The sequence below is a fragment of the Pezoporus occidentalis genome, unplaced genomic scaffold, assembly GCF_034315485.1.
Source record: "Pezoporus occidentalis ecotype Australia unplaced genomic scaffold, CSIRO_AGI_Poc_V1 ctg428, whole genome shotgun sequence".
NCBI classification, from domain to species: domain Eukaryota; kingdom Metazoa; phylum Chordata; class Aves; order Psittaciformes; family Psittacidae; genus Pezoporus; species Pezoporus occidentalis.
Window position 1 is genome coordinate 19,493 of NW_026915756.1, and position 21,059 is coordinate 40,551.

General features: G+C 50.3%; 1 protein-coding gene across 4 annotated transcripts in view; it reads right to left on the reverse strand.

Moving 5' to 3' along the window:
• Positions 1–2,516: 2,516 nt before the first annotated feature.
• PIP5K1C (phosphatidylinositol-4-phosphate 5-kinase type 1 gamma) overlaps positions 2,517–21,059 on the reverse strand; it is a 32,744-nt gene continuing 14,201 nt past the window's right edge. The window contains exons 2-18 of one of the 4 annotated variants that reach the window (XM_062634464.1): positions 20,715–20,746; positions 19,421–19,507; positions 18,982–19,112; positions 18,279–18,396; positions 16,261–16,413; positions 15,268–15,567; positions 14,557–14,762; positions 13,175–13,258; positions 12,649–12,697; positions 11,598–11,682; positions 10,527–10,688; positions 9,524–9,662; positions 9,196–9,228; positions 8,015–8,116; positions 7,706–7,859; positions 3,752–3,835; positions 2,517–3,378 (exon numbers count right to left, since the gene is read on the reverse strand). In XM_062634464.1, the coding sequence (XP_062490448.1) occupies positions 3,376–3,378; positions 3,752–3,835; positions 7,706–7,859; positions 8,015–8,116; positions 9,196–9,228; positions 9,524–9,662; positions 10,527–10,688; positions 11,598–11,682; positions 12,649–12,697; positions 13,175–13,258; positions 14,557–14,762; positions 15,268–15,567; positions 16,261–16,413; positions 18,279–18,396; positions 18,982–19,112; positions 19,421–19,507; positions 20,715–20,746 (1,922 nt within the window). In that variant the 3' untranslated portion in view covers positions 2,517–3,375. Of the gene's footprint in view, positions 3,379–3,751; positions 3,836–6,526; positions 7,256–7,705; positions 8,117–9,195; positions 9,229–9,523; positions 9,666–10,526; positions 10,689–11,597; positions 11,683–12,648; positions 12,698–13,174; positions 13,259–14,556; positions 14,763–15,267; positions 15,568–16,260; positions 16,414–18,278; positions 18,397–18,981; positions 19,113–19,420; positions 19,508–20,714; positions 20,747–21,059 lie in introns of those variants that run through there. The other 3 variants (XR_009967753.1, XR_009967751.1, XR_009967752.1) reach the window with 3 other exon arrangements.

Here is a 21,059-nt window from a genome sequence, read left to right on the forward strand (position 1 = left end):
CCAACGCGAGAAACACGACAACAGCCACGGGCTGGCATCACACCGGGGCCGCCAGCCCCCCGCGTCCCGCTGCTTACATACATTCGTTACACGGTGCACGCACAGAGCGGACACAGAATGAGCAGGAATAGGAACATCACCAGAACAGACTCGGGTCTAATGTAGACATCAACAGAAAGGAAAACGCAACACGGTCCAAAACGCCTGAGCTGCGGCTCCTACCTCGTCCTCACCGGAGCAGGACAGCTGGGAGAGAGACAGGGAGGAGCAGAGCCCACGCCGGCAGCCGTGCCTGCACCAGCTCGGTACCAACACCTACAAGTGCTTGAGCTTCACTAAAACACGTCTGAAAGCGCAGTTTGGGCACTCGGGGCTGTCTGTGCCAGCCCCGCGGTGTGCCCTTCCAGAGCTTTCACAGGAGCTTGATGGCAAGCACGACACAGGTGCTGGTTTTCTCTTGCCAAATCCACCTGCACTTTGGCAATAGCCAGAGCTGAAAGCTCACCAGGTCATGTCCCAGAGAGCCAAGAGTTCCAGACGGGATGGTAAGGATGAAGGAAAGCAAACAGCTACATGGGGACCAGCTGTCTCATAGGGCTGCTCTGCTCAAACCGTAGTGGAGTAAGAGAAACATGGTGCTTCCTCTTAATGATGGAGAGAGCAGGGGGTTACACCAGGGAGCTTCTGGGTCACTACAGAAAACCCTGACAAAGAAAGTACAGGCAGCTTATGACCCAGGTGGGCTGGAAGTTCAGTGGGACAGAACTGCACAAGGATTGTCTCAAAAAGCCTGAACGCTTGAGGAAAGCCAACGCTTGGAATGAACATGCTGCAAGAGGTTTGGGGTTCTCCACCTCTCTTGGAACCCAGAGCTCCACCCAGTTTGTGGAGTTCATTCACTGAGATGCTCCATGGAGGTGGGGCTCAGATGCTCCCTGCACAGAGGCTTTAGAGCCTCCTGAAGTGAGGGGAAGGAATGAAAGTCTCCATCAGCAACGTTTAAACCATCTTAAACAAGGTGCTTGATTTCAGTTGGCTGGAAAGGCCGAGGGGGACAAACCCAGCACCCTCAAGCCCGGTGTTTCCAGGGTGGTGAGCTCAGGCCAGGTCATCCGAGCCCAACTTCCTGGACTCCTCCAGCACAGAACCCAAGAGCAGCATCTGAAGATGCACAAGGGATGTGGCTCCCTCTGGCCTCTCTACACACAGCATCACTTTGAGAGGAAAAAAAGGCTGAATACTCAACATTTTGAAGCCTCCAGCTTTCAGCTCAGATGCAGGTTGGGCTGTAGGTATCACAGTCCTCCTGTCCCCTCTCCTCTGAGCTCCTTGAGTGCTGCTCACAGCCTGCGGAGCCCAGGGCTGGCCCAGAGAGGCGATAAGACATTCCTCAGCCTGCAACAGGGCTGCCATGGAGCAACGCTGGCAGCTGGGTGAATGAGCCATTGAGGAGTGACTCAAAGGGGAGAGTTAAAGACTTCCGATAGATTATTTGGTAAATACATGAATACATCTACTGGCAGCAGCTTGCAAGATCTGCAACCTGTACTCTTGAGAGCAGCACACTTTACAGCCTTCAGCATCTGCAGGCAAAGGGGGGAAGTCTGGGTCCTGTACTGCTAGGCAAGAAAACATCCATTCCTGAAGATCCTCACCAAGTTCAGCACATGGCAGCTATTCCCACCAGCCCAGTTCCCCTCTGGGACCTGAATTAAGCTGTCCTGAGCACTGCTGGGAATTCAGACTGGGAGAAGGGTCCCTTTCCCCCACTCCTCTACAAAGAATCCCAAGGACAGTCTGAAACATTGTAATGAGAATAACATTTTGACCCTCTTTCTTAAGCAAGGCTCATAAAGCACAGGAATGAGACCTGGCTCCTTCTGGTCTAAAGGATTTCCTTTCCTCTCTCTGGGAGATGAGGATGGGGTTGCTGGAGTTGAAGATAATGCTATGGCATGTGCCCTGCTGGTGGTTGGGCAAGCCTTGTCTTAACACCACCTGGTGACACCAAATGCCCTTGCTTTAAAGCCCTCCTCAAGCAAACTATAGACAGCTGAAGCAGTGATGCCCAGCAGCTGATGTTACCACAGGCAACAACATCCCAGTCACCAACAGAGCCCACGAACACGGCATTTGGTGGCAGAGCCAAGCTCCCATTCCCACCTCCAGTGCCTTGCTGACCACCCTGAAGTACAGATCATCTACGTGAACCCAATGGTTGTGTCCTCCTGAGTACAGCCATGAGCATGCAAGGTGCTAAGTGGCTCCAGTGGGATGCAGTGTCCGGCCCAGGCACAGCTGGTCCTGGGAGGTGCATATCCGTCTGTGCCCGTGTGTCCGGTGTGGCAGTCAGTTCAGAGGAAGCGTTGGGACTCAAAGCACAGACTGAGGGGTGATGCAGCACGTGGCGGAGGCAGAACCCAGCACGACAGCCAGAGGAGAGCTGAGGCGACAACATCACTGTCCCTCGGGATTGGTCCAAGATTGCTCTTGCTGCCCCCACACAGTGGCACAGATTGAGAGAAGTCACCAGCGATGCTTTAATCCAAGAAAACTGGCATGGCTACTTTGGACTACTGTAACATGGGAGTGATTCTATTCCATGGCCTTTAATACATTGCATTTTCATAGCACCTTTCATCCCAGGGTTTAAGTGCTTTAACGGAAGTGGGTACTGTGCACCCCTTATCATGGGGGAAACCGAGGCACAGAGTGGTCAAGTGACTTGCCTTAGATCACTCGGCAAAACCGTGGCAGAATCTGAACAGCCTCAAACCTCCCGACTCCATCAGTTGGTCAGACCATGCTGCTGCCTCCAGTGAAGCCACTCCGGTCCCTGCCCTCCCCAGCAACGTGCTCCTACCAGTTCTCCAGTGAGGTCTCACACTCCTTTCTGATGCACAAATATATGACAGGAAAAGAAAAGAAACAAAAAAAAAGGGAAAAAAAAAGAGTGCAGTAAACTAAATGTTTAAAAAAGCACATTTGTGCTGTCTCTGTGCAAAGGTAAAAGAAATAAATACACGGTTAAAAACTTAAAAAGGTTCACAGTATCACACATGGATGGGTAGCTACGGTAGTGCACGTCTGGAAAACACTGTATTACTACTCAGGATTCTCTACACCCCGCTGCTGCCTCCCTCAGGAGCTGCAGGTGGTTTCCTTTGCTGCCCACGTCTGGGGTAAGTAGAAAGACACGGTTATAGTTTTGCTCCGTTCTGAAATGCAGTGCCCGGGATCCTGCAGTGCAGCAATACTGGTTGGTGTCAGCAAGCTCTTCCCCATCCCACTGGAATGGCTGCATCAATAAAAGGGGAACACATCGACCTGCAGAGGGAATCGCTGCTCTCTGGGGCTTCTGTGTCTGCATAGAGATTACTGCAAGAGGCAGAGAAAAGAGAGTCAGCACCTGCCCTCGGCCCTATGTGTGGTTCCACGTGAGCCCAGCCAAATCCCCACAGTCACAACAAGCATGAAAGAAGTCCAAGGTTGTAAATCTTGCATCCTCCAGTAATGACAACCCCACTGGAGAACTTCAGCTCCCCAAAGCTCTCACTGCACCACACCAATCAGAACAAGCCACAGCCCCTGGTCTGCCAGCACAGGAGATCTTCCCTGCTGCCACAGAGCTGACCCGAGTCACAGCAGGGCTCTGCTGCAGCCATGCAAGAGCCCCGATGGTGAGGGGACACAGCCACAAGCTCTGACCTCGACCCACTGGGCACCCAGCACCCGTGTCTTGTACACTTACTGTATCGCTCTCCTCATCAGAGACAGAGTGGAGCTGAGCGCTATAGTGGAGTGGGGAGTAAACCCAACTCCTCTCATCTGTCGGCTGCCAGAGTGGCCAGAGACGGTGGAGAGAATGCAAGGAGAGCAGCAGCAGAGCAGGGAGCAAAGGAGAGAAAAGGGAACAAATAAAAGGAGAAAATAAAAAGAGTAGGAAACAATACGTAAGAACAATCCACCTGAGGGAGAGAACTGAGCTTGGTGCCAGCTCTCAGCTGAGAAGCCTTCCTCATCTTTGGTACATACATGGGACAGCCCACAAGCAACTGACACTGCACCCTGCTCCCCTGCAGCAGGGATGGCACAACCATCGCTTTTGCAGGGACAGCTTTTTAGAGCTTTGAGATGCCAGAGAAACCTCAGTTCCCTCCCTGCCACAGCAGCACCCCTGCTCTAGAGCAACCGAGAGACACGTGGCAAGGACTTACCTAAGGGCAGTGACAGAGCTTGTGGTTCTTGCTACCCACTCCCAGCCCTCAACCTCCCCTTTCCTGAGCCATGTACATGAGACAAGCTGGCATCTTACAGTGAAGCATGGTCTGGTTTGCTGTGCCGTCCCCCTTCCCTGCAGGCCAAGCAAGGCAGCAGATGGGTGGGTTAGACCATGGTGGATGGTGGCCACAGAAAGGAAACGGTTATCACTGAGTGTCTTGGAGACAGTGGAGTGATGGGAATGAATATGACAAAGGAGGCAAAACACAAGTGGATCTTGGAATGAATAAGGGGGAAGAGGGTGCGTGCCAAGGGAGCTGGTTATCACAGCACTGGGCATCGTGTGACAAGACACTTCTGCTACTGACACAGCTCAGAGAAGCCCAGGAGGATTCAAAGGCTGGTGCCTGCTTCTGGTGTTCCCGGGGGGGGACCCACTTCTTCTGTAAATGGGCTCTTTTGTCTCCAGAGGTGCTCCCAGAGAGAGGAAACTGCACCCTTTGACAGCCTGGGGTTTGCAGAGGAAGAGAAATGGAACTGGGTGCTTGGAAAAAGCCTGGTGGGGGCTTAACAGTCTACAGTGTACAAGAAACTAATGACAAAAAGCCACAGGAGCTTTGAAGCACCAGGCTCCACATGCTGAACCCCATCAATAACTGCAGCTTCATTAGCAGAGAACGGAGGGAAGAGCAACCTTGCCTACAACTTCTCACAGGGCTCTGCTAGAGGTGCAGAAAAGCTCAAGACTGCATAAAACCTCCCCCACATCCTGTTGCTCATCCATCCTGACTGAACTGCAGGCTCCAGCCAGCCTCTTCCAGAGCCTTTGGGGAGCTCAGATGCATGCAGGGAGCTGCAAACCCAGAGGGGACATAAAGGAGCATCTGGTGGCTTGATATTAGCTGTCCTGGGGCAGCCAAACCAGGCTGAGGGGCAGGAGGAGCTGCTGGAGGGTGTTGCCTGCTTGGCCAGGTAGGTGCAGCACTTTATGGTGCCATCAGGAGCAGGTCATGGCCCTGCTTCCCCATGCCCACCACAAAGGCAGGCAATGGCAGGACCATGCTATACAAATGCTTGTGCTGAGGCTCTGGCACTGCCTTTGAGCAGATGAGCTCTCCCAAAGCCCTAGAAGGGTAGCAGTCTGAGCTCTGGATTCAGCTCCTAAATAACTGCTTCCCTGCATCCTGTGGCAAGGAAAGGAAAACCCCCACTGCTCCCAGAAAACCTGAAGTGACGGGGGAGCACACTGGTGCTGTTGAGAAGGGCTGGAGAGTCAAAACCACACCTAACCCAGCAGCAACTCCTAACTCCTTCGGCTGTAGGAGCTGCTCACCATCCCTGCCATGAGCCTAAATGGTCAGACTTGGGTTTTTAGCAGCTTCGAAACATCTTTATGGTCTCTTTGGAATCTCATCTGGCTTCCTGGGCTGAGTCTAACATTACCTACAAAGGTTCAGGTGCCTCTCTGGCCAGTTCTGGTGCTTGCAAGTTCATCCGAGGAATGGGTGATAGCACAGCCCATCCCATGGCAGAAGCTGTGTCACCAGCCTGCAGAAAAGCAGGACAGAGCACATGCTCCTACAAGACCCTACAGGGAAGATCCATTTGTGTGATTCCAGTATGCTCCCCTGGTCTCTTCTGGGCCACATGACAGAGCCCCAGCATCCAAGGGAAAGGGAGCACTGGCCCCAGTGTTTCAAAGCTGCAGCTCTGCTCCCCTACGAGCTGGCATGTTCACTTACACTCCCAGAGGAAAGCCAGGTGGTTCGGAATCTGTGCTGGCGGGGAGAGTAAATCCAGTACCTCCCATCTGTGAACTGGATGCCCCCAGGAGGAGCGAGGTGAGAAAGGAAACAAGAGGGGGAAAAAAAAAGGATGATGTGAAAAAGAGAATGAAAGAGAAAGCAACAACCATGGGGCTGGACAACTCCAGGCCTCAAGGGCTCAGCAGGCAGGAAAGCCATGCGTGGGAAGAGCAGTGCCCAAGCCCTGCCATCAGCTCTGCACTTTCATTCCCCTGGGGGTGAACAGGAGGATAAAGTGCTCTTCTTTCAGGAGCAGACTCCCAGAGATCAGATCACAGTCCCCTGGGACTTGACAAATCATCCCTTGACCATCACCCCTGGAGCACTCCTGGCAGTGAGCAGCCGCGGCTCCAGCCCTGCTACACTCCCATGCTCCAGCTCAAGTGCTTTTCCAAGGACAGTGCCCATGGGAACCCAAAATCAGCTTTTCCTTCATCCCAGCAGTGAGAAACACTCCACAGCACACGACACACATTTAACACAAAGCAAGGACTCGGATGAAGTATGAAATGCTGATGAGCAGTCGGTCACGCTCTCTGGGAGCACATACTGCACACAGATAGTTTCCTCTGGATAAAGAGGACTCCCACAAACTGGGGGGAGTTCATATGCCCAGGGACATGGAGGAAGAGAAACTGACCTTTCCTATAAGACACTTGCCATTGGAACAGGCAGCCTGCAGCCAGCTGCCACCCACAGACAAAGAAAGAGCAGGTGGGGTTAGAGGGAGTTGTTGGCATGCATAAAAACCCAAACCAGACGAGCCTTTAAAATGGAGCTGATTCCTTCCACAGCTCCCACAAGCCTTGGGATGAGTCGGCAATGAGTGAGCAGCTCTACAGCAGTCATGCAAGCACAGGGAAAGGCAGACGTTGCCATTTTTAGGTTAGCCTGAAAGAGTTCATCACAAGGGCTCAGCTCCATCACCACGTACCCAACAGCAACGTGTCAGAGCAGGCAGGATATGGGCACATCCTTTACTGAGATGGTTCCAGCGACTGGACACAGGGGAGAGCTCTCAGGGTCAGACCCTCAGCTCTGTCTGGGAACCCAGGGGCACATCCATGTGGCTAAAAACTCTTCTCTGGTCTGTAGAAGCTGCTCAGACATTGTGATGGCTGACTGAGGAACAGCTCCAGGCTCCACAGCACTCTGTTGCCAACCAGCAACCAGCTCACTTACTCCCTGTCTCAGCACTAGATATCCACTGCATCACCTAATGCATCTGTCTGCAGGGAAATTAAAAGCCAGAGTTCACCAGAGCCCAAGGTCAGCCCCACTGCAATCACCTCCCTTCTGGCTCTAGGCCACTGGGGCACATCTGAGCTCAGGAAAGCAGCCGGGCTCTCTGGCTGAGGAAGGAAGAACCCCTCAGTTGCACATACATTCACCCTGGCTTGTCCCAGAAGTGAACGTGGCCTAGATAAACCCTTCATCCTTCTTGGAAGTAGAGTAGCACACCTATGGTTACATCCACAGCAGCAGTGCCACCCATCTGAGCCCTACAAGATGCTGGTTTGCATTCTCCAAGGGTTAATCCACTTGCCTGTCCTCAAAAACCCACCCAGTGTCAAGACCTCAAGGTGCTCAACATGCAGATGGTACTGCTCTGCACCCAACTGCCTTGTCCAACCTTTCCCATCACACCCCTAACTGGCCAAGCAAAGAAGATGTCTTACAAAGTATATGTCTGTGACTGGCACATCATCTTCATCCGAGGCCTGGCTGGCTGGTTCTGAGGCCTGGCTGGCTGGTTCCGAGGCCTGGCTGGCTGTCTCCACCTCTACAGTAGCTGTGGACGTTACAATGGCACAGGCTGAAGAAGCTGCCTCTCTGGAGGGGGGGAAAAGATGATAGAGTCTATCAAAATTGAGCAAGCAAGGCTATAATTTACTACAGAGGTCCTGGGGATGCTCCACCGTCACATTCAGGACCAAATGACACCAGGCAGGGGTCTGCAAAGCTGCCCAGCACCATAGAACACTCACTCTTTATCATCTTCAGGAGCTATGATCTCAACATCACATTTGGGCTCCAGCTCAACACTGATCTGCTGAAGCTCCTCCTCAACCCGCACCTCTTCATGTGACCTGGAAACCAAAGGGAGAGGTGGGAAAGGAGGACAAAACGAAAGGGATTAAATAGCCAGTGTCAATGCAGTACAAGAGGAAAGAGAATTGGCCTCTGGGGAACACCTGTGCCCAGAGTTTGCCTGGCATTATTTATCAACCACACAAGGGTCAAAGCCTCTGCCTTCTTCTGAGACTCCCAAAGCTGCCCAAGCTCACTCCAGGGTTAACACTAGATTTACCCGCACACTCAGGAGCTGTCTGTGAGAGTCTTCAGTTTAATACCTCATGCTATTGCAGCAACTGCCTGTGCTAGCAGGGCTGGCTCCACAGTCCTCATGGGAAGGAGAAGATGGCACATGCTTGGGAAAAAAACAAGCTCCAGGTTCACTGGCAGCACTGTTCTGCTCTGTGCCACCCCTGGCTGGAAGCCAGAGCCAAGAGCCAGCACTCCCATCCAGCCCCATGCCAGGCAACTCACTCCTCTTCCTCTCAAACCCCCAGAGGAGATTCCCCAGCAGATCAGAATAAACAGCTCTGGGAAGACCTTAGAACAGCTCCCAGCACTTAAAGGGGCTACAAGAAACCTGGGGAGGGGCTTTGGACAAGGGCCTGTAGGGACAGGCCAAGGGGAATGGCTTTAACCTGCCAGAGGGGAGACTGAGATGAGCTCTGAGGCAGAAGCTCTTCCCTGTGAGGGTGCTGAGGCGCTGGCACAGGGTGCCCAGAGAAGCTGTGGCTGCCCCATCCCTGGCAGTGTTCAAAGCCAGGCTGGACTCCGGGGCTTGGAGCAAGCTGCTCTAGTGGAAGGTGTCCCTGCCCATGGCAGGGGATTGGAACTTGAGGAGCTTTAAGGTCCCTTCCAACCCAAACCACTCTGTGATTCTGTTTTCCTCACAAAGCACTGAGAGATCCACTTGTAAGGAAAATTCTGTCTAAATAACTGGGATCATTTGATTGCAGGAAGCAGATCATCATCCTGCAGAGGACTGTGCCAAAATCTTGGGGTTGCTGAAATTCACATTCAGCCCTTCAAGAGACATAGAGATGAATCTGAGGTTTCTGTACAGCAGTTTAAGACGAGATGAGACTTTCCTTACCTGCCATCCTGCCCTGAGGAGTGTGTACGCCTCCTGCAGAAGGAAACAAGAACAGTAGAGTTTAAGGAGTGATTTAAGACAGGAATCCTGTACTGCCCCCAGCTCTAACTCCCCACCCCATGAGGGAGATGTTCTACTTAACAGCTGACACTTCTCCCAGCAATAATTAACCCCACCAAAGCTGTGTCTGTTTGTTCCCAGGAGAGGTTTCATTAAAGGCAGTCATTAGCATTCTAGATCACAGGACAGCTGCTGAGATGTGCAGCATGAGGAGGATCCACAGCCGCCCAGCTGCAGTGGGGCAGGGATGGGTGGGTGCTGTACTCACCTGTACCTGGGCTGCTCAGAGGTCTCCGAAGGGGATCGCTCGGGAACAGAGAGAGATGTTGAAGACAGTGTTGTGGCTATGGAAGCTGTGGTCGCTTCTTCAAAGGAAGGAGGTGTGCAGGGTAGCAGGTCTGGCCTGCCTGCTGGTCCAGAGTGGAGGGCAGGAGAGATGGAGGAAGAAAAGGTCAAACACCAACACCTCACCTACACCAGCCCTGTGAGAGGCTGCTCCACCATCAACCTGCCCACCCTCCCTGGGACTGCTCACTTCAAATACAAACTGCAGGAAGTTTAGCTGGGTTCATGAATGCAAGTGTCTTCCAAAGCATCCTCTAGATGAAAGCCAGCAAGCACCATTCCCAGTGGGATAGACAGACACTACACAAAATGTAGCACCAGTGAAGGCATCTCGCTGGCAACCAAAGCTGGATTAAAAGTCTTGGATCACCAGAGAAAAATATCCAAGTGAATTAAGGGATGAATCCAGTGCTTGCTGCTTTGCACTTGAGGAGCCTGCCCTTCACCGCTCGTGTAAGGCCAGCCCAGGTGGAAGCAAACAAAAGGCAGCACAGCAGGTAAACTCTCTTTTTTCCGATGGCCCTTGTAACTATTCACTGTCATTAGAGTCCTATAGCTCCCAGCCCTTCCCTTCCACCCCTTTTTTAAGGGCTATGACTGCTGGTGCCTTGCAGCAGTGACACAAGCAAGCATTTTTACTCAGAACCATACAGTGCTGCAAAGAAGAGATTCGGTCTTCAATGCAGAAGAGTTGCTTCCCCAAACAACTAACTCCTGGTGCTGTGACCAGAGAGCATACTCTTACATTCTCCCCTGTCCTGGTGAAGCTTAGCACCTGCAAAGACACAGCAGTGAAAAGCAATCCATCAAGGAAGATGTGGTCTGTGCATAGTGGGGAACTTGATGAGGATGTGGGAGGATCCTAAGGAATTGCTACAAGAGAGAGGGTAATCACAGGGCCATGAGGCACCACACCAGACCATTACCTTCATCGTCAAGTGTGGGGTAGCTCCGGGCTGCACGAAGGTCATACTGTGTCTCATCCTTTTCAGAGGGAAGCTGGCTGGCTGAAAATGCAGCTGTTGGACCAGCAGTTTTGACAGCCAGCAAGGCACTGCGCCCTTTCTTTGAGGGAGATGACTTCAGAGCTGGATGACAGGAGGAAAAGGAGATGAAATTCCTACCAGCAACTACAGTGGATGGAAAGCTGCCTGGCAGAAAAGGCCCTGGGGGTGCTGAGTGATAGAGCTGAACATGAGCCAGTTTGTGCCCAGGTAGCCAGAAGGCCAGTAGCATCCTGGCCTGCATCAGCAGCACCAGGGCAGTGGTTGTGCCCCTGTGCTGGGCAATGGTGAGGCTGCACCTTGAATCCTGTGTTCAGTTCTGGGCTTCTCACAAGAGAGACCTTGAGGTGCTGGAGCAGGGCCAGAGAAGGGCGACGGAGCTGGTGCAGGGCCTGGAGCACAAGTGTGATGAGGAACAGCTGAGGGACCTGGGGGGTTCAGTCTGGAGAAGAGAAGGCTCAGGGGGGACCCTATCACTCCCTACAACTGTCTGACAGGAGGATGGAGCCAGAAGGGGGCTGGGCTCTGCTCCCAAGGAACAAGGGATGGGAGAACAAGAAATGGCCTTAAGCTGCACCAGGGGAGGTTTAGATGGAGATGAACAATTTCTTCCCCAGAGGGTGGTCAGGCATTGAACTCCTGCCACACCAAAGGCACTTTACCCTTCCTAGAGGGAGAGAGGCCTCCACCCTCTGGCACACATACACATGTAATCTGCAAGTGCCATCTCCCAAGGGCTGAGTGTGAGCCAGCCTGTGGGGAGAGGAGAGCTCCTGGGGCCAGTCTGAGCAGAGCAAAGCAAGCCATGGCAACCTGAGGACTTTGCTCTTCCCCCCAGTAGAGAAGCCTGCTCAGACTCTATCCCAGAAACCCTCCACATGGACCAAAGCAGCACAACTGCTTTGACTCATCACGAGGGCATACTTACTTACTCTTGGGTAAGAGTAAGTACGGGCTTACTTATGAGGGCTTACTCTTGGGTAAGGTACTTACAGGAATTCTTTCGGAACACTGTGTTGGTCATGAATTTGAAGAACCTCTCTGCATAGAAGCTGGGTCTGTGCACGGACACCGTGTCCTGCCGAGGCAAAGAGCAGTTATTGCATTGGAAAATTACCCCTCAATGCAGAATTTCTGTCACAACCAGCAGAGTCTTTTCTATTCCAACACTTAGACCTTGATAGAGCCTTAAAATGGAAAGGCTTAACTGAAATGAGCTGATTAATGCTATAAATAAGCCTGGAGCATTGCCTTTGATTTGATTGCATTTGATTATATTCTGGCTGCAACTTTAGAATGGATTTTGGTGATTTTATTCCTTTGTAGCCTTTCTGGAGTTTTACACACATGACTTCTCCTGACTCTGCTGCCATTCAAGGCACATCCAGGGACCTTTCACACGGCACCGACCTCAGTGTGCAGCCAAGTTTCTCCACACATCTCACAGTTTGCACTTTTAAGTTGAAAATCATAAACCCGGAGTTGTCTTTGTCTCTGCTGTTTCACTGTGCCACTGTGACTCGGCAGCCACACACTTCCTTTGCCTTATTATTTAAGGGAAGCCAGGATCTGTGATGCTGAAAAATAGTTTCCACATCCAAGGCTGTTCTTTTCTGAACGTGCACACGGCTGCTGCGGGAGACATGGCAGCACGGAAGCACTGAGAGGGATTTATTAGCAGATAGTTACTGGAGTGGAAACAGTCAAAGAGAGCAAACACAGGGCTCCTGAACACACATCTGAATGCACACAATGTGTGTGTACAGCTCCTGGTGTCATGGGGAGGAGGAAAATGACAGATGGGAGTAGAGGAGGAAAGTTGGTAGCACAACAGCTAAACATGCAAGGAGGTGTAGTGAGCAATAAAATTTGACTGGGAATAAGTGGCACTACGCCTCTGTGGTGGCATAAGAGGCAAGAACTATTCCTTCCATCAGCTTCAATTGTGCCAGTTCAGGAACTATAAATAGCAAGGTAATCAGCAGCAAGTAGCATAAAGGAAGCCAAGGCAGGTAATCCTGCCATGGCCTGGACAGACACTCACCCCATCATGGACAAGGGCCTTCCAGGTATGTTCTAGCCTCTTGATGAACCTAAATTACAGGGGAGAAGTGAAGAGAAAGAGACAGATTCAGGCACATACTCTACGTCTAAACCACACAGGGGAGATCACTGAGCTGCTAACAATTCCTCCTTCATCCAAGCGCAGCCTTCCTCCAGCCAAGACAGGTCGGCTGAGCACTCCAGCACCTCTGAGCCGGGTCAGGACTGCCTGGGAACCCTACAGGGAAGGAGGAGCTGGGCTCCAAGAGGGGCAGAAAATCAACTTCCAACCCTGGATTTATGATGCCTTGGAAACCTATTATACCTTAGAAGAATGGCTCTGCATCACCAGCTGTTCTAAGGACAGGATAAAAACCCAGAGCCCCTGCCGTGCAGGGACAGACAACTTTAGGCAGCCTGCCTACTCATTAGCAAACCCTTCAGCAGAGGAAAACCTTGCTGCTTCCATTCAGGATTAAAATAGATGTTAACATCCTTAAAGGACAGACAACTGCAAAGTTACCTACCTGTACGATTGAAGAATATCTATTATTCCTACATGGAGCAGGAGACGCTCTCCTTTCCCATTCACTGCTGGGATTCCTCCCATCCTGCAGGCAGAACAAAACTTCAGCAAGCACACCCCCAGAATAACACCCCCAGCCCTGCAGAAGGGTGGGCAGCTGCAGCAGCACTGAAAAGAGGGCTCTGATATTGTGTCACAGTGCAAAACCTGCAAAGCCACTTCTGTGCACAACCAGGGGAAGTCACTGACACAGCACATCTCACACCAGGTGTCCCCAGGGTTCATGCCTGCCTGCCTGGATCACCAGGATCAGGACAGGACCAAAGGTGACAGCTCTGCCTGGGCCAGGCAGCACCACACTGCCTTCTCTTAGCTACTGGGGCTCAGAATATTTATCAGGTCACTGCAAGCTGCCTGCCTATTAGGGCAGCAAACCTTCAAGGATGAGGGTGTTTCCAGATCCATCCAACACTAACATTAGTCCTGTCACAGGTGGGTGCAGCAACCACAAGCCCCAGCACATAACAAAAGAATGCCACTGGAATTAATGATGCTCCTTGGAAAAATGGAAACCAAAGAATTATCCTGGCTTGCTGTGACTGATCCTCCATCGAAACTGGAGCAGCTGGTTTCAGACACCAACAAAGAGCAAACTCCACCATTTGTTAGCATGTTTGGTACCCAGAGCTACAGAGACAGTCATGAGAGCCACAGGGCAGGCACAGGACAGGTTCTGGGCAACCCCACCAACCCACAGCTCCACCAGTTACTCCAGCACCTGGCTACACTGCTGTTTGCTAACCACACTGGGATGGCCTCAGGAAGTTGTGAATGCTCCAACCCTGGCAGTGTTCAAGGCCAGGTTGGACAAAGTCTTGGGTAACATGGTTTAGCGTGTGGTGTCACTACCCGTGGCAGGGGTGCTGGAACTGGATGATCTTAAGGTCCTTTCCAACCCAAACGATTCTATTCTGTTCTATTCTATTCTATTCTACTCTACTGCCAGGGATTCCAAAGATGGAGTGATGGAGAATTAACTCCAAGCTCCTAGGGACAGGTTGATCCCTACTTCCACTCAGTATTTGCATGCTCAGCTAGAACTGAGCAAGTTTATGCTTCCCAGAGCATGGGTAGATGTTCAGAGGCTGTTACAGGAGCTGCCAACCTATAGACTGGCCTAAGAAGAGAGATATGAGGCTGCAGTCTTCCTGCACTATTTCCCACCTCAGCTTCCCCCTTTCACACCATGCTGCTTTACTGGCAGCAGTACCACAACCCCCAGGAGAGACGCTCACTCTTGACAGTTCATATGGGCCTCATTTGGGATTTACTACTCCAGCCTCCACCTCCACCACCCCCCAAGCAAACCAGGTTTTCACCTACGCGTCATCTGTGTCTATGGACTCCCCCCGGACAGCCCCACCCTGGATGGACTCCATGGCCGTGGAGTAAAGTGCCTTCTGCCCCACGGGACGCTTCTCATCCGACGTGCTGTGGGCTCCCTCGGACTGCTGCTCCCGTTCTTGCTGGTCTATGTTATGAACCCCAAGCAGGAGGCTGTAGTCCATGATTTTAAAGCTTTCCAACACCTACAGGTTAGCATTGAGTTTAAGAACAAAGACAAAATATCAGGCCAGCAGCTCAAATGCAGCACAGATACCAAAGCACAGGAGAGCCTGTCCACATCCCCTCTATCAACTCCTTTGCCAGAGCCTGAACAGTTCTGAATCAAAATCATCTCTGAACTTGACTGGAGTTTGGCCATCCCACAATTAACCAAAAGGGCGGAAGGCTTGCGAATAACAGTGTTGTCCCATGTATGCGCTGCACACCATATAGGAAAATGTATTTAGTCCCAACAGATCAGCTCCAAATGGAGCAGGCTGCCATGATCTGAGGCACCAGGCAAAGGAGTACAGCATTAGTCCTCAAAGGCTGTCATGAAATCCAACTCCAATGCTTTGCTTTCAGGGAAAAGCACAAGAGAAGGGATCTACCCTGCTTTGGGGTTAGCAGATTAGTAAGCTTCTCAATCATTTGCTATTTGTCATGCTTGAGAGCCACAGAACTTCATTAACCTGCTCCCCTCCTTACCAGACAGTCACGTTGCAACGTTTTCACCAGTGCAGTGAAGGTGTCTGCATCCAACATCAGGCCCTCAGGTATGTCTTGCATGAAGTCTAGATCCTTGTATGTAGGGCTGGATTTTTCTTTTTCCTTCTTGGATGCCCGGCGTTTATAGGTGGAGCCTTTCAGGTCAAACTTCAGGTGCATTTTCACCACACGAGGCAGGATGTTGTTCATCACGACCACACGGATGTTTTTGCCCCCTGACTGCACACAGTAGAGTCCATAAAACTTTGGTAGCAGCGTCCGGGGGTTCTGGTTCAGGTTCTGCCGAAGGGTTGGGAAAAAAACATTGGGAAAGGTCACTGCGGCAGATAACTGCTGCGTTCAACATGTGTTACAGAACCATGGAATGGGTTAGGTTGAAGGCAGCTTAAAGCTCCTCAAGTTCCAACCCCAGCCATGGGCAGGGACCCCTTCCACTGGAGCAGCTTGCTGCAAGCCCCTGTGTCCAACCTGGCCTTGAACACTGCCAGGGATGGGGCAGCCACAGCCTCTCTGGGCACCCTGTGCCAGCACCTCCATAGTGAACAGATCCTGGAACAGTCAGATGTGGGGTCTACATTTAGAGCTATTCTCAACTTTACATGAGAACTTACTGCACACATGTGACAAACTCCTGCATTTCACTGGCTTTAGGACCTGAAAATACCACTATGCCTTGAATACCGGGAATGAGATCTTCAGCACTGTCTGCACAAATAACCAAGTCTGGAAATTCCCTGCTTTCCCCATCAACAGCAGCTAAAAAAGGGAAACCAAACTGGAGGAGAAATAAACACAGTAAGTGGGAACTTCAAGTTTAAAAATATCAGCTCTCTTCACCTCTCCAGAAGTCAGAAATCAAGAGCTGTTCTCTGGCCCAGGATAAACCAGGGACAGGGTCTTTGCAAGTACTTGGCAGGATTTGTGCTTCTGGGCCTGGATTTGTGTTAACATTGGTGCTAGAGGGATACACACCATGTAGTAGCCAGGAAGGAGCTTCTGTAAGAATTCAGCTTCTTTGTGCATCACAGTTTTTATGATGAATTCATCGTCGCTGGTGACATAGAAGAGAGAACCGCTGGCACCAGGGTTCGACAGCTCTATCAGAGGTTCATTACATAGGGAATACTAGGGAGGAAAAGAGAAAGATCATGTTTTTAGGCTTCACGCATTGCACACTGAGTCCTACACCCTTGAGGACTTTCCCCAGCATGCTGTCTCCCTGGGAGATAAAGGGGTAGCAAAGCTTCAGTGAGAACTATTTTCATTATAGGGCAGGTCTAAGCAAAGTGGATGGCCAGTTTACAATTAGAGACTGAGATTACAGTTCAGAGCATCCCAACTGCTGAGGATAAAGTTAATCATCTGCTTTCAGCAACATCCAGGCTTCATAATGACATCTCTTCTCCCACTGTGTGTGTCTCACATTTAGGCTTCTTTCAGAACATCACCACAAGTGCAGAGGGAAAGATGGGATTTTAAGAGACATGACAATCTGCTCAGGGTACCACATATCACTGTGCTAGAGGGAAGAGTGCACTGCCTGTTCTTAGAAGCCTCCTCTGGCTTTGTGCTCCCTGTTACAGAGAAATCCCCATCTCACCCCTCAATCCTGCTGGAAACACACGAAAAGTATCAGACCAGGTATCCAAACAAGAAGAGGGTCAGCACAGTGTAAGCACAGCAAAGGGGTGCAGCATCAGGAACTGGATTTGGAGGCCATTTCTAGACATCAGTATGCAAACAGCAGGTCCTCAAATGAGCACATGGTTAAAAAGAAGAAAGTGCAAGCACACAAATGTCCTTTGCAGCAGGTACCAACCCTAAGGTAACCGTGTAGGTCAAATTCAGGGCAGCATCACGTCAGAGCTGCCACAGCAAGAGGTAAGATAGGGAGAGGGAGGGAGGGGATGTGAGGCACGTAATCAGAGCAATAAATTCACTGCTCATCATTACATACTGAAAATGGCTTTCAGCTCTGCACAGATTAATGATCCAAGACTTTATCAAGTTAATTATCTCATGCATAATTAAAGGCATTTGCTGCTGTGGCAGGCAAGAGACAATCAGGGGAAGCAGAAACAACAAATCAGAGCTGTGACCTTTGCAGTTGAGGCAGGCTCTTTGCCTCACCTAAGTTCTGAGCCACGCATCAAACCAGCCAGTGTTATCTTGGGTGGCACAGATGGGGACCACTGCTGCTGTCAAACCATGCAATGGCAGAGATTTGTTTCTACTGGAAGGTGCTCAGCAACAACTGCTCCTGCCTACAGCTGAAGTCAGAAAAAAGGCCTATTAAAAAAAACTGTGCTCATCTGGGTGTGTTTCCTTCCCTAGCTCAATAAATGTCCTTCAGTTCTAAAGAGCAGGGCTTCGTATACATGCAAAGGACCAACTTGAACTCCAGTGTACTTCAAGCCCCGACAGCTTGTATTAGTGGGCATTTTAAGAACAGCCTTTCCAGCTCTAAGAAGCTTTCTGAGCACAAGAACAAACTATTTTATTCTGTCTCTGTAAGATGATTAAAATAACTACAACTCACATAGCTCTAGAGTGAGTACACAAGGAAAAATTCCCATCTTTGTCCTCAGAGCCCCAGGGGACTTACAGGTTGCACCCAGCAAAACACCATTCCTTGTGCTTGTAAACACAGAGTTACTGTCATCCGAAACAGCAGAGAGGGAACCCCACTGCACAGCTCACACAGCACACAGATACAGATCATTCCCTTTCCCTCTAGTGGAACCCAGCTACACCTCTCAGCAAATGAAGACTTGGACTGAGTGCTGCTAATCTTCCTGGGACCATCACTGGATCCCCTCCAAAACTGAGCACAGTACCTAAATCCACAGCTTGTTCCCACTCCTTGCTGGGATCAGAACCATTCCTTATCTCTTTTTCTGTCCCTTTTAGGCAAGAATTGGTGGCAGCCTTGATTTAGGGGCAAATTTCTTGTCTCAAAGGAGGAAAGAGAGAGAAAGAAGAAAACATACCAAATAATCATCTGGACGAATCCCGAAGAGTTCTCGGAAGTACCGAAAAGCCACTGGCGCATAGGTCTTGAACCTGAAGTCAGCATAATGGTGAGCTGGAGTGAGATTACTTCCTTCACTGCACAGGAGAGATGTGGCATGAGCAGGGCCTCTGTATTACCACTCACAAGATAAGCAGAGTCACAGCAAGGCTACTGTATATTTAATATAAATTCAGCTTTGCTAGAAGAAATCTTAGAACAAAAAAAAACCCATCTTTCTTCTGTGGCACAACAACAGGAAAATAGGTTTTAAATTATCTGAACCCAGGACACACGGTATAATTCCATGGCAGAAATTCTAGATTGACACGTAGAAAGAAAAGCATTGAGGAAGGCTAACAAACTCAAGCAGACAGTACTGCATCTTGCATTGTACTTCCTTTCAAGCCACTGTGCTGCAGAATCTAGCACTTCCCACTGTCCTGTTTGAAGGTGACGGATGCATATTTAAAACACTCAAGAGCATCCAACTCAGTGATCTAAAGACAGATGGAAGGAAGCTCTCTTGGAAAGAATCAGTAAGAAGAAATAACTCATAGAATCACAACTGGTTTGTGTTGAAGGCACCTTAAAGCTCCTACAGCTCCAGCCCTCTGCCATGGGCAGGGACACCTTTCACTAGAGCAGGCTGCTCATCTGTTTTGTTTCCCTGTCTCCATTACCTTGGGAAAAAAATACTTTCCACTACGTAGAAGTCCTGCATCAGGACATCTCTCTCTGGCTTGGAGCTCAAATTGCCGACAGTGTACCCAATCCCCAGCTGGATGGCCCCCTTCAGAGTGGATGAGGTGGTCTGGCAGGAAAGAAAAGAGGAGTGAGTATTTCACAGCAGATTACCCCAGTAACATCCCATGGATTATGATACAGTCACGTCTATGACTCCTGTGGGGTCATCCCAGGCACTACATACTGCTGAACAAATTCTACCAGCCGCTGAAGAGCTGGGTTAAGGCTTCCAGGTTTGCCATGTGCAAGATTATGCAGTAAAAGTGTGCTGCACAAAAAAAAATAAAAATTCTTTCTCAGACTGGCAGCTACTGGGCCCCAACTTCTCAACCTCCACTTACACAAAGCAGCTTCTCCCACTGCATAAAACCAAACCTTTTTGTAGGTAGTTTCACCAGAAGCATCAACACTTCGATGACCAATCTTCTTCCCTTGGCCAGGCTGTCCTGGTAGTGATGGTCCCTGCAATGAAAGAGCATGGCTAAAGCCCAGACCAGAAGCTGAGCAAACAGCTGAAAGTCCACCAATGACATGTAGGGGCTGGTTACTTTAAAGAAGGACCAGGTTTTGGCTATTCCTTCAAGCAGCATGCAGAGAGATTCAAGGTCAATTTCCCAAGGAACAACATTATCTCAGTGTCTCTCTAGCGTGCTGCACAGACCCATTCTCTCCAAAGTGATGTCTACAGCAGACAATGGATAATTTTGTTCAGACTACAGCTGTTCTGTGTTTTAGCTCTGAACCAAGAGCTGGAGCTATTTCTGCTCCAAGCGCTTGGACTGCTCGTGCTAAAGGGCACTGATTTTTCCTGCACAAATCTTCATTTCCTGCCCTGTTTCAAGCACTGAGCACAGCCAGGCTTGTTTCCAAGTGCTCCCCTCCTGGAAAAAATGGGGCTGTTTGTGCACTGAGAATGCAATCAACTTCCACACAAGATGAGCTTCCTACTGGGATTATTTCTGAGGAAGCAGAAAAGAATAGAGTGTCACATCCCGGGCAGTTAACATGGGAGGATGTTCAGCCTCCCAGGTGAGTGATGGAAAAATCAGATGAAACAAGAATCAGTTGAACACGCTGCCCTAAACCAAGAGCGTGGGCTTCAGGGAACAGCTTTGAGGCACAGATCCTCCCACAGGATTCCCTGTTGTCAACTGGGAAGAGCTTTGCACCAGAAGGTAACAGTGATTCAGCACCGTGTGACCTGGATTAGGGGTGAAAGAAGATCAGTCCCTTGACATATTCCCTTGTTTCATGGCTTCACAAGTTGTAGGCTCCTTGGCTCACTCTCAGGAGCTGGTGATATCCAACATAGAGCCCTGCACATGTCCAGAACACAGATCCCCTATTTATTACTTTCAGATTCTGGTGTGGAAGAGGTGCCCTCAGCCAGTTACTATGAGACATCAGGGATGACATAACTAAAACTGGCCATGGGGTGGGCATAATCCCTTCACAACCCCTCTGTGGCTGTGGTGATGCCAACACAGGGACTCCAGAGACCTGCCACTAATTTTCTTTCTCCCAAATAACAGATCTCAAGTTTTCAGTCTTCTTAAAGGTACTTTGGAATTATGCTTTGCTCAGAAAAATCCAGACAGAAGCGTTTCCCAGAGCTCTGTGATCTCCTTTCCCAACACAGGATGTACAGGGCCAGCTTTACACATCTCACCTCGGTGACGGCTACCCTCTTCGGTGCCAGACCTGAGGAGAGAAGGGAAGAGCATCAGTAAAAGTAGGGACATTGGGAAAAAGCCCAGCAAGAACCCCATCAAGAAACCAGCCTGATGCTTTGCCCTGTCAAGCAAGCTGGAAAGCCTTTAAAGCAGCTGCTTTTGTTCAGTTTTCAGTTTCACCAGCGCAGGAGTCTGAAATGACAGGCGTAACCCAAACAATTCCACATCCAGAAGCAAAGATGCACATATTTTCTTAGCAATAATGTTTCTTAGAGGCTTCAGGAGACAGAGTTCTTGTAAATCCCTGCTGCAGGGCACTAGGTCCAGACTGCACCAAAGAG